The 12,771-nt window shown below is 42.0% G+C and overlaps 2 protein-coding genes across 2 annotated transcripts; both read right to left on the bottom strand.

Moving 5' to 3' along the window:
- LOC106660012 (IQ motif-containing protein H-like) lies at positions 1–6,202 on the bottom strand. Its single transcript, XM_023461049.1, has 12 exons — positions 5,703–6,202; positions 5,164–5,628; positions 4,964–5,099; positions 4,691–4,857; positions 4,414–4,589; positions 4,075–4,208; positions 3,548–3,845; positions 1,929–2,248; positions 1,644–1,744; positions 1,396–1,582; positions 1,147–1,332; positions 1–1,075 (listed from the first exon to the last, which is right to left on the bottom strand). The coding sequence occupies exons 1-12, from the start codon at positions 6,155–6,157 to the stop codon at positions 899–901; spliced, it is 2,802 nt and encodes a 933-aa protein (XP_023316817.1). The 5' UTR covers positions 6,158–6,202; the 3' UTR covers positions 1–898.
- A 974-nt stretch (positions 6,203–7,176) lies between these two features.
- Positions 7,177–10,938, bottom strand: LOC106660041. The gene is made up of 3 exons (XM_014382852.2): positions 10,357–10,938; positions 8,658–8,745; positions 7,177–7,809 (listed from the first exon to the last, which is right to left on the bottom strand). The coding sequence occupies exons 1-3, from the start codon at positions 10,814–10,816 to the stop codon at positions 7,599–7,601; spliced, it is 759 nt and encodes a 252-aa protein (XP_014238338.1). The 5' UTR covers positions 10,817–10,938; the 3' UTR covers positions 7,177–7,598.
- Positions 10,939–12,771: the final 1,833 nt, after the last annotated feature.

Raw genomic sequence — 12,771 nt, 5'->3', positions numbered from 1 at the left:
TCTCTCTCTCTCTCTCTCTCTCTCTCTCTCTCTCTTTCTCCTCGCTTGCGATTCTCTTTTCATACAATATATGGAAATGTACAGCACATATATTCGAATAAAAGATGATTTTCGCTGCAGTGCTCAGTTTTAATCGCGTTGCGCGTGTCCGCAGGAGTTCTCTCGCACTCATGCGTCGAAAAACTTACGACATTTGAATGTCATGTGAGATGTTGAATCTAATTACTTTTTTTTACTTTTTTCAAAGTTTCAATTATTTGCACGGCAATAATTGATATTATAGTAGAGAACGATTAGTTAAATGCGACTAAATTTCATTATTTTACTAATACAACCATTTTGATTATAATATAAGTATGCGTGCATAAAGAATCACCAATAATACTTTTAACTAATTTTGATTAATAATTTGATCCGCATGTATATAAAAAATAATTTCTTAATCAGAATTGAAAATTGCACATATATGCATAAAGCTCACTAATTTTTCTAAATTTTTTTTATTTTCTTTATATAATTGTATGATTTGTATGACTATAATTGTATGCCGTTTCGTAACTAAAGAAAGCCTATTGTACGACAAAAATGTTTACTTTTCTTATTTTTTTTTTAACGACCCCTTATCAGTAATCAAGTTAAACAACTTGTAACAATAAATTGGTCTAATAATTTCCATGGCTTTTTACTTATATAGCTCCATACTAAATTCCATAATATACACGCGTACCCGACGTCGATAAAAACAAAGTCTATATTTAAACATGAGTGTGGTTCTTTATCGACTGTTGACATTTAAACGTTCGCAAAAATTTACACAGATGCACAAATTAGTGACTAAAGAATTCTAAAGCTGATGTATTTTTTTCTAGTCAAAGATTCACAATCCGCCGCTAGAGATTTAAAAAACACTGTGCTTGCTGACGGCATGAAGTTCATCGAAATTACAGGCGTTACAGGGCCGACGTTCATTCACTTCTTTTCCTCTTTTCCTCTTCGACGTCCTATTTGTATCTCTCTTTGCAATGAAGTGGCAATCAACGATATTGTAAGCTTCTTTCACGTCGTAAATCAAATCCTGTCGAGGGCAAAATTTTTTTCGAAAGATTAGTCGCGTGCTCACGCTTAAAGAGCTAAAAAACAACGTACCAATAAATTACTCTTCGACCCCTTTGAGCCGCCTCGAGACTTCGTGGCCTTCACGGAGGCGAAGTACAAAGCTTTGAGCGCTTGAAGAAAATATTGCAGAGCTTGATCCTTTGTGCGATAAATCGAAAAAAGGAGGTAATTTTTTTTCGAGTTGCTTATCGGACATATCATACAACCTATTTTTGCCTATAAAAATTTTATTACGAATCATGCTTTTTTGTACCATTGAGATTGAGGAAAATCACAAACCTTAGGACTGTAAGCGATATTGGAGTGTAGAAATACTTCTTCGAAAAATTGCATTGGACACTCGGATAAGCCTTCAATGAACAATTTACCACTGCAGATAACAAAACGATCGACTGTTTCTGGCTTAAACTTTTTCTTCGTCACCACTGGAACATTATCAATGCATTCAAGCTCAATCTGCGTATCACTGGAGATTAAAAATTTTTTGTAAAGTAATACAGTTATTGTCTAGCTTACAGGATAATCACCTCGTAATATACGGCGTATTCAAACAGAATCTCCTCCAATCGTCAAAAGATATCAAATCCGTGTAATAAGGATCAAAATCAACGACCCAATAATTCAGATCCTGAAAAAGGAAAATTACACTTTCATTATTATTTTTGTTTCAGAAATTCCACCACGAAAGTTTTCTCTCGTCTATGGATCAAGATAAATCAAACGCAACGGGTTAAAAATCGCCCAAGCAAACTAATCCCGAAACTCGGGCGTCAGATAAGATTAGTATATAGGAAAGCAGCAATCAGCATTACCTCATTATCTAGCCAGTCATCTGGATCGAAAACTACGAGATCCACGCCGAAGAAGCCAATGAACTGCTCGAGGACCAATACCTGACCGAGTTTGTCGACGAGTCGCTCGATCGTCGGCTCGGATAAGCTCGTCTGCGGTATGATGTATCCGACGTCGCTCTTGCAGTTCTTCGCCAGGGGATGATCGCTATCCCGGTTCAATCTCATCTGCACGACTTCGGCGCTGGTGCGCAACCTCGCCTTGGCCGTGTCGTGCTCTATGAAGCCGCCCAAGCTAATCGTACGATAATTGCTCGATGGGCTAAGCGTAACGACACCACCTGTGTGCGAGAGACGAGGGACGAGATCAGCTCGATAATCCCACGCGTATTATATCGTTTGCTTTCGATTCCACAGGAGGATTGCACAGTAAAGTCGAACGCGAAAAAACTCAAAAGTCGATCACTGAAGCTCCTCCCTATCGAGCAGTATGTCTATGATAGAGCGCCGATCGTCGCTACTGCCGTCCGCGTCCTCTTCCTGAGCTATCGCGATTTTTACGGCCACCGCTTCGACGGTAATCAACGTTACGAACGCCACGAAGGCGGCTAAATTGCTGCGATCACTGGCCACCGTGGCTGCATTTTGAGTGTTCGACAGCAGCAGCGAAGTTGTTATGAATTTAAGAACTGTCAACATTTCGCTACAGATATTTCACGTTGTTGTTGTTGTCGTTGCGTGGGCCGATCGACTCTTTTGACAGGCACCTAGCATGCGTGGAACCACATGTAAAACTCCGAGCGCGGCCGCGTTTCAAATATCACACAAGATCCGATATCGCGCGTTTCGCCGATGAAATGACGATGATTTTAGTCGTCGACTTGGAACGATGCGCGCACCGCCGTATGATGCTAATGTCTCTCTCTCTCTAGCTATGCACTCTTATTCAAATGCATATATCGAAGTCGCGGACAATACAAAGCGAAAGAGAAGAAAAGAAGAAGTAGAGTATATTGAAGTTTGTTGCAACAAAAGCCAAAATCGACGTGTGTGCGTTTGTTTCATTTTGTATATTTTTTTTGGCATCATCGACGCCTGACCGATGTTTAACAATAAATATTCTACAAGAAAAAAATTGTTGAACGAAAAAAATTTTCGGCGAATCACGATCTCTCTCGGAATGTTTTACATTGTTTTCGTCGGTGCACACATACGTGTATGTGTATACGTGCACGTATTTTTTTTTTTGGTCGACGCTTCCGCAAACCAAAATAAAAATGAAAGAAAACGAACGGGGGAACGACCGCAGCTTCGCGATCTACATGCTTTTACTCGGCCCATAGTCATGCAAATTGAAATTTGCATTCGTGAGTTCATGTCCGTACATATACACTGATATGTATATTTATAATTATTATTTTTTATTTCTTTCAGCGAACAATTTTTGTTTGTTGCAGAAAAATTGCAAGATTTATCATGCCTGCACACACGGTTCGAAAAAGATCAACAAACGAGAAGTTGATTAAAGATCCTCGTGTTTATAAATCATCGCTGAAAAATGATTCATTCAAATCCCAGATCTCGTGTATACATATGCGCGTTTAATAAACCGGTTTCGGTTTTAAATACCAAAAACTCACCGTATCGTTCCAAATCGTTAAAATACTCGAATGCGCTCTTGTAGGCCAGCTTGTTGACTCTCAGCTTTTTCGGCAATAAATCGGCCAGATAATACGGCAGAACTTCCTTGCGGAATGAAAAATCGAATTCCGCATTACAATGTCGGTTACGGATCGCAAATGGAAATACATGAGCCGAGGCAGAGCAGCGCACGACGACGATGATGATAATAAGTGAAAATGTGGGACACGAACCTCCGCGACGTCGTATATCGAGCCGCTGAGCACGACCGATGCACTCTGATTGCCGCAAAATCCGCTATTGACCCTTAAAATCCATCTGGTCTCTCGAGCTTTGCCTTTGGCGAGGCCGCGGCTGCTGCTTCTGCGCCTCTTCAGTCCGCTAATCATCGCCGACATTCTTTCGCACAACTGCATACAGAAACACACGAACGAAAAAAAGTCGAGTGTTGATAAATGCACGTGCTATGTATTTATATAAGATATGCGATGATGACAAGAGAAAAACGGCGCAGCGAAGCGCCTGCCTCTTCATCTTCATGCCTTACTTCGACGAATGTCTCGACGATCTCGAACGGGGGGTGTGGGATATTTGCCTCGGCCAGCAGAGACATCACGTAGCTCTTGTTTGACAAACGCTCTTGGCTCTTTAAACAGGGACCTCGAGAGGAGCATGAGGAATAAAAGCAATGCATGAATGAACTTGAAAGATTTTTGGCTGACAAATTGCGCCGCCCGGTCCCCGTGAACTACACGAGCGATCGAAGCGCATACGAAATGAGATTTCTTATTTAATAAGATAAAATACAAGCGAGAGACGAAGAGAGAAAGATTATAACAAACATGTGTTTTTTTTATGTATGTACCCATTACTGGAGTCATCAATTCGCAAGCGATGAAGAAGTCGGTTTTGGTAAGAACGCCGGGAATTATGAACCCGTGACGGCCGGCCGTAAGACGTCGAACTCGACGATAAACGTCTGGCGTATAAAACAGAGTTTCACATCCGCTACGATACTTTTCGTCGACTTCCTCGCAGAAACTGTAACCATGTCATTATATATTAAAAATACATTTTTTTCTCTTTTCTTTTTTTCGTAACGCGTAAATTGCGTCGCATCGTAGTACACACATAGTACATACCATTCGTTGTCGTCGTTGGTTATTATCCACAATCTCGATAAATCGCAGTCGGGCCTGGCGAGCTTGATGAAATTCTGCAAAACGCAACTCGTCTCGCTGTTCGATTTTCCCGGGTGGACGTACACCACTTGCGCCTGCTCGTTTACCAACCAGCCAAGACGTCCGATCTATATGAAGTATCGTGCGCAAGTATTTGACCTTATTTTCTTTGCTTTATTTTTCGTCGTTACTCTGCGACTTTGGCGCAAGAATTTAGACGACGCTAGCTCTTACCTGAATATTTTGCAGCGACTTGAACTGTCCTCGTATTTTGCATCTCAAGGGGCAGGGATAGCCCAAGGACGGCAGATGGATTATAAGGTGTGGATTGCTCGTTATTCTTTGCCATCTTTTGGCGATGCAGCTCGACCTGCCATTTACAATTTAATTATATTTCTAATATTACTTCCAAAATAGTATACGATTATTATTACCATTTCATCATTTCTCGACATATCTTCGAAAAGCCGAAAAACTCGATGAAGTTGTAACGGTTCAAGTGACGAAAGCTGTACTTTCTCTGACAGCTTTCGCCGTCGCAGACAATCTCGACGTTCTGCGCGTGGCTCATTCGTTTCGATATCTCGATCAGTTTTAAATCACGATGTTGCAGTACGCGATTTACCAGATCGAGAAACGCTCCCCACTTGCCAATCTCGTCAGACGCGCCCATGTAATCGAGCTTGAACAGTTCGCAGGGCTGCTTACTCCGATCCTCATCGTCCTCGAGATCGTCCTTCGAGCCGACCCAGAAATGGCGAAACTTGATGGGATTCGGTCGGCATTTGCAAGCACCCCTGAGTTCGTGTCGTTCCTTGCAAGTAAGATCTTCGGTGCGGGCGGACGAGCAGTCGCACGTATCCGGACCAGCGCCGCTCGACGTTACGTCGCTGGCGGAGCTGTGAAAATTCTATCATTCATTATTTCCGCGATGATCGAAAAAAATTACGGAGAAAAGAAATGTCGTACTTACCAGTAACACGTGGGATCTTCGGGATCTGAGAAAACGACTATTTCGTACTTGGTGCCCTCGCTGGTGATGGTACGATCATCCTCCGGGCAATCTTTGACGTTCTCGGCCAATTTCTCGTTCAACGCCTGCAGAATAACTTTGGCGAAGGCTCTCAGCTCGATTTCCGTGTAAGGGCATTGCTTCTTGAACATGCGACAGAACAAGCTCCATTCCGAGGCCTCGCTCGAATCCTCCCGTCGTCCGCATTTGGGCCTGTCCTTGACTCTCGCGTAATCCAAAGTACAATCGTCGTCGTCGAGGATGAATCGCTTCGCCGAGCTCTCGATGCATCTGTAAAGCTTGTTCGACTCCGGGGTCACGCACTGGAGAGCGCGAAAGATCTGAAAGCGGGCGGCGTCGCTGATCTTTTTCGTGCAGCGCAGGTTAACCTCGCTCACGGAAGTGCAGCACGGCATTTTCTGCTGCTAGATGATTACGTCATGCACCAACGAAATAGGGAAAAAGTGCGGCTCCGTACTGAACAATTTTGAACGATATATGCGTGCGCTTTTTGTTATGAAACAAAGTCGATGTTTACGAGCGCGCGCACGGCAAAATTTTCAGTCTCCGTGACTGCGGGATTCAATTTAAAAGCTTGTCACGTGTGAAAATGAATTATGTAAAGTGGTCGTATTTATCAATATATACAGCGTGCGCGCTTGAGTTCGTTTAGAATCGTGTCGAGCTATTTTTTGAATTTCGATTCAAAAAAGAACTTTTTTGCTATTCGTGGCCTATATTTTCTCACGGCTTCGTTAGTAATTTAAATTTCAATGTCAATATTTGCTCTGCAACGAATCGTGGAGTTCATTGCAAATATTGTTAATTTTTCGATTTAATTGCCTAATTTGAGTATTATCGTTGTCTACGGGTGGAACCAAAAATAAACATCGACTGAGTCAATAAAAATTTATTTTCTCACTTTTAATAACCACGATGTTTTTTTAAAAATACAAGTGCAATTCCTTGAAAAAGCTTGTCTTTTTGAACGCTCTAAAGCAAATCGAAGCGAGATTTCTATTGCAGAAATTGTTTACTGGCGGATTTTCAAATCAGTTTGACCTTTACCCCTCCAATAGTAAAGTCAGTGAAAATATGTTTTGATGCGTTAATAGAGAGGTATATATATAGTTGGTGGATTTTCAGAAGCAAGCTCGAAACTTAGGTAACAGCGTCGATCGTAATCTAGTTTCACGATCCAATTCAAGTCAATTATGGATTTAACGAGTGCGGTCGTATCAAGTGCATAAAATTTATACGTCAGACAATAAAACTTTTGATGCGTACGTATACGCAAAAATATGCATTGTTGTGCCGTGAATGTACTTTAAAAGGAGAGATCCGATATCGCGGAAAACAATAGCTTATAAGAATCTATATTCGTGGCTTAATTGGAGCAAAAGATGTGCGGTGTTGGGCAATTTAAAAGGCTCAATTGCTGTTATACGAATATTAAACGTTTCATTTTTTTCTCTTTAATTCTACGTACAAAACTTATGAATATATAATCTAATCGATTACTTAATAATACTATGATATATGTATAGCTATAGCAAGCTTATTTTTTACAGAGACAACAATGAAGACGTTATTAGTATAGGAAATTTTTTTTTTAAATTACTCAGACTCGTTGCAGATAGTTCAATTCGATATACAAATAGAACTGCAACTAATTTCAATTAGATAATTAGCGTTAGATACACATAGGAACAGATAAAGTACAGAATTCGCGTGATAAATATAATATATAAAAAATACAGTCGCACGTTTCGTTCGTCATGTGTACTGTATAAAAACGAAAAAAAAGCTGTTCTTCAAACTTTTATATCGAGTTTTCGGGCACGACTTCAGCTGCTACTACTGTCCAATCAATCGTTTTCTTGGATGATTGTCAGAGTGGAGGCCCGCTGCCGTCGCTACCGCAGCCATCCTCCGGTTTCGCTCTCCAGTCAAACTGTTGCTCGTTATCACATCGTTGTCGAGCGAATTGTCGAAATATTTTCTCCGATAAATGCCGTGTGGATCGTACACACTGGCCAAAAGCTCGAATCTCTCAGGCTCGAATTCTCTGCAAAATAACGTACACATATAGACACACGCATCAGAAAAAGACAGGCAGATATGTATAGTAGAGTACGATAGGCAAGAGTGCGTGCATGTTTGTGTGTGTATGCGCGTGCGGCGCTGCCTTGTTGTAAAACAATGTCTATTGTAGTTTAAATATAAGGTACTAGCCGCAAGCGTACGTGACATACATATTAAAAAAACGAAGCGCTACACATGCACACACATACACATACACATTGTGTACATGGCGCACAGCAGCCTTCACCTTTGCGTGATCTTATCACAAAAAATGCCCATTTGTTTTTGTTTTATGCACATATATATACTACGTACGATCGCGCGCGGCTACGCCATATATCGTGTGTGCGCGAATACTCGATGCGAATGTACGTATGTGTATGTGTGTGTGTGTGTGTGTGTGTGTGTCAGTATGCTCGGCACGAAAGTGCATCAAAGTAGCAGATATATCTGCTACTATATCCCACTTCTCTTTTTCGCTCGACGCCGAGCGGTGAGGCGCGAGCGGGGGCGTACATATATTCGAGCTATATACCGCTTCGTGCGCGCCTGCGAGGATGTGCCACAACTTTATGTACAGCTATATAGCTATATATGCATGTATAGCTGTTGTTTGTCGCGGCTTCTCGCATGTAAGTATGTGTACGTGTGTATATATTTTACAGCTGATTCGCGGTTAGCTTCGAGTATTACCGGTTAACCGTTCGAGTTTGCAAAATCGATGTAATAACAGAGTTGTGCGCGCGCTCGGGCCACCACCGCCTCAGCGACACGAATGTGCATCGTAATATGAATGATGATAAAATGAAAAATGTCCTGTCTCCCTCTTACCTAAAATATTTGATGACTTTGACGGCTGCCTCGATTTGTTTCTTCGTGCATTTGGCGCAACCGGTTGCCAAGGCTTCGGGAAGAACACCTGTAAGAAAAATTCAACATGCCTGTAATATCGACAACAACAACGACGCTCAGAAAAGATTTTAGACAAAATTTAGCATGCGTTGAAAAAAAAAACAAAATTACACACTATTGTTGGACACACGAGCGCGCGCAACAATAACAACGGCGCGCGCGATGTCTAAAAAAATATAGACGCGTGCGCGTCGCAAAGAATTACAGCTTGTCATAATCAAACCTTTCGCGAACATCATAACACATACACATGCTAAAGTACAACCCACTTTAGTCTTTTATTTATTTATTTCTCTTTCTCTCTCTCTCTCTTTATTTTTTTCGTAATTTTTTTTTTCTCAACACCGGGATAAACGACAATTACAAGAGATGAGCGTGAAGCCATACATACACATACACTTATCCTGTATGTTCGTTGCATAATTATCCCGAGAGAGATTTTCATTGTTTTTTTTTTATGTGTGCTCGAGATATGTACAAATTCGACCTTGCCAGTATTTCCGCGATGTGCGTTTACACATTAACTGCTGCACTCCGAGCGCACCAGCATGTAAGAAGATTCATATATCATCGGCGCGCGTATCGATCGGCAACCGAGGAGAATCTCTCTCACTCGTAAACGAGACGGGTACTCGCGAGCGCTCGAGAATCGTTAAAGGCAATTGTGGCGTATACGTATACGAAAGTTATAATTTATCGTATATCTGCTACACATACTCGTGTGTGCGAGTGCGCGAACAGACTGCAGTGGGTTATAAGTACGAATGCTCGTATATGCACACTCATACACTCACGACAGCAGAGAGTGCTTATTTTGATGAATTACACCCGTTTCGAGTACCGCCGCCGCTGCATAACTCACGCGTTAAATGAAAAAGTTCTTATAGCGCTGAATAGAAGAAGCTCGTATTAGCGCGCGAGTTACGTGCGCGACGCGGGAAAAAAAAGGAGCCATATAGCAATTAAAAATTCCGCGTCGCGGCGAAGAATGAGATCATGAGAATTAGGCGCGCGAGCACGTTATGTCGGTGTGTTACGTTTGTGCTCGGGCGCCGTCGCGTGCACGTTGACTGCGCACTGTGCACTGTGCACTGCACACACAAAGAAGATTAAGATACACTGACACAGAGACACGCGACGCAGACATCTCCGGGTAAAAATTTACCAATTCGCGAATCTATAGCATGCATAAGGAAGGATGGTCAGAGGCGGGTGTACACCGCACATTTTATGTGTATCGTAGCCTTCGAATTCAAATGATTTTTATTGTACCGCGGCTACGTCGAGTGACGGGCAAATTGGTTATAATTCACGTGTTGTATTTCTTTGATGCCTTTTATGTCATTCGAGTCACACCTCGGTTTAACGCACGCACCATCGCAACGCGTGTATTGTTATAATGTAGTAGGGCATCGGTCATTGTGTCTCGTAGATCGCAAGAGTACCTAAGCCGTGTGTAGCTTTTGAATGAACCGAAATCAAAATGCTATAAAAGTCGCGCCTAGTAGGTGAAAATTTCCAAAAGTGCACAGGAAACCTTTCACTGCATTACAAATAAGATACATTTCTCACATACACATGCACACACATAAACAAAAGTATCTCTTGGCACACTAACGTTTTAGCTCTCTTCCATCCGGGGGGCAGGGTCCCTTGCTCATCAGACAATTGAAATAGTAAAGCAGCAGCCTCTTATTCCTAAGAATCTCGTCGATGTTGATCTTATCGAACTTGGTTACGTAGACCTCCTTGTTCGGAGTCGGAGTGTAAGCAGGAAATCCGCCACCGCCACCATCTCCTTTGATACCGGTCGTCGCGTCGATCGGAATCGTATTTGCCGTACTGCCGAATTTGTTGGGCTTGTTTAAGCTGAACAAGCTGCTGTGTATGTGATCCTTGACGACGTTGATGTGATCCTTGATGCCTGCCCCGAAGCGATCGATGCTGTTGGGATTCTGTTGCGGGGGGTAGTAGCCGGGCTGCACGGGCCGCGGCGGCGAGGCCTTCTCGTGCTTGCTGCCGTCCAGGCAGCCGCCGAGGAGCCAGCAGAGAGCCAGCCAGCACATCCGTTTCTCCATGGCGCGAGCACTGGAATGATGAGTACGTCGCGATCGCGATGGGTTGGCGGCGGCGGCGGCGGCGGCTGCCACTTGGAAAAGTTCTCTCGTACTATATACTACACACACGTGTGCGTGTGTGCCGATTCAGGCTCGTTCGTTGCGCGGGGAGACGAGACTACTCGTTATGACGCCGCGAGCATGTATAGACACGCCGATCCTTCACCAGACGTAGCACACACACACACACACACGTGTGTAAGACAGTGCGGGCTCATCCTTGCGCACACGTACTCGTTGTTCTTGTTGTTGTTCTTGGGTGTTGTTTTTTCATTTGGCAGGTGTACTTCTGTCGCTAATTTTCTGAATAATGGATGCACGGAAGAAGATCGTGCAAAGAAATTGATACATAATCGATACCTTCGCGGATAACTAGTTTCTTTTCACGTAGCCATATAACGTAGCCGAAAGGTATCATTATTGTAAAAACGATTTCGTAGGGATTCCATAGCCGATCGAACAGCATGGAAGTTCTTGGCATATTGAAATTTACTTTTGATTTTTAAATGGTAAAGTGAAATTAGAGAAATGTATTGTCTAATGCTTAGAGATATTTTTTTAAGAATCTGTATTATAGCCAAAAACAAAAATAAAGGTTTAAAGCGGATGTATACCGATTCCGAGTCAAAACAATATCATTTCAATGACCAGAAAGCCGTTCACCCGTAAACGTGACTTTATTCTAATGAGTTTTTTGAACTGATTAAGTGTCAAAAACTTCGAGACACGCGCCTGCATCTTCGAGCTGTCATCAATCACTTACGCGCTCCATTTAAAAGTGTACAATTGTCACTCGCGTGAAAAAGAAGAGAGTTCAAGGCCAGAACAAAAGTTTTCAGCCTTCCTCGTAATAATCTTTGTATTTTTCATAACGGTATACACGTATCATTCGTGCTCGTGTGTGTATATGAGTGTCTACACGAACGAACGCATAAATCTCCACGGGACCATGAACTTGACTGTCCTCAATGACAATCTTCGCCGCGAGATTTGCTTAGTCGCGTCTTCGTTGCATTTGCCACAACCGTATATACTGCAACCGTAAATTGCTTCAAGTAGGTTGAAAATTCACGATCGCCGTTAGACTTGATCTGGGTTAAAAGTACACTTTGATATTGCAGGCTTATGTGTTTATTACACCGATTTTTCTTCGTAAAAATTAAAAAAAAACCATCTCTTTCGCGTGAGAATATTTAGATGCAAATATGGTAATGGCAGAGTCTCTAGAATGTACCGTAATTTCGTGTCATCGTCAATGCAAAATTTCAAGTTATTCAACCTAATAATAATTTAAATTTCCGCACTCAAATTATGATTTTGTACAATATAAATGATAATTTCACGCCATTTGATACTTTTATTGAATCATATTTCTCGAGTAAACGCCGCAACATTTATCACACGAATAATTATTTTCTATTGTTGGAAATATTCTCACCTCCGTTCGATAAATAAAGTAATAAACGAAGCGGGCAATAACTGTAAAATGCACGTCCTGTCGTATCTCGCATATTTTACTCCCGTCTCAAAGACGCGCGTACAGTGCTAAAACAAGTTTTCTTGGCGACTCGTCTCCTTTTGAAGTCACGACAATGTGCGTAAAACAGATATATCAGTCAGGTGTACATCGATGGCTAATTGTCCATTGCTTTGTATGGAGAGATGTTATCGCTGTTTTTGCAGATAATTTAACATGAATTAACCTTTAGCGATTTAAACACGTCTTCGGGCTTTAAGGTTTTATTCCATATATCGATGATGTCTCGAACAAGGTACTCGACGGAATATTTTAAAATCTACACGATGCGCGATGCCCATGAAATTGTACAGTACACGACCGGTTCTTTTATGTACTCTAAATGCACGAAAGGGTGTCAACCTTTGCATTAGAAATTAGCAACTATCCAGTCCACGAA

This window comes from Trichogramma pretiosum, unplaced genomic scaffold, assembly GCF_000599845.2.
Source record: "Trichogramma pretiosum strain Unisexual culture from Peru unplaced genomic scaffold, Tpre_2.0 scaffold18, whole genome shotgun sequence".
Taxonomy (NCBI): Eukaryota; Metazoa; Arthropoda; class Insecta; order Hymenoptera; family Trichogrammatidae; genus Trichogramma; species Trichogramma pretiosum.
The sequence above is the reverse complement of the archived record's forward strand: the minus strand, read 5'-3'. Positions and strand labels throughout refer to the sequence as shown.

What these genes read in the sequence shown, in the direction of transcription:
- LOC106660041 (XM_014382852.2), bottom strand. Translation starts at nt 10,816, where the DNA reads ATGGAGAAACGGATGTGCTGGCTGGCTCTCTGCTGGCTCCTCGGCGGC. An exon ending in GGATGGAAGAGAGCTAAAAC is followed by an intron (nt 8,746 to 10,356) that starts GTTAGTGTGCCA and finishes TTTTTCTTACAG; the next exon opens with GTGTTCTTCCCGAAGCCTTG. An exon ending in AAAGTCATCAAATATTTTAG is followed by an intron (nt 7,810 to 8,657) that starts GTAAGAGGGAGA and finishes GTTATTTTGCAG; the next exon opens with AGAATTCGAGCCTGAGAGAT.
- LOC106660012 (XM_023461049.1), bottom strand. Translation starts at nt 6,157, where the DNA reads ATGCCGTGCTGCACTTCCGTGAGCGAGGTTAACCTGCGCTGCACGAAA. An exon ending in TGTCGAGAAATGATGAAATG is followed by an intron (nt 5,100 to 5,163) that starts GTAATAATAATC and finishes TGTAAATGGCAG; the next exon opens with GTCGAGCTGCATCGCCAAAA. An exon ending in TAAGGCATGAAGATGAAGAG is followed by an intron (nt 3,846 to 4,074) that starts GCAGGCGCTTCG and finishes AAGGGTCAATAG; the next exon opens with CGGATTTTGCGGCAATCAGA.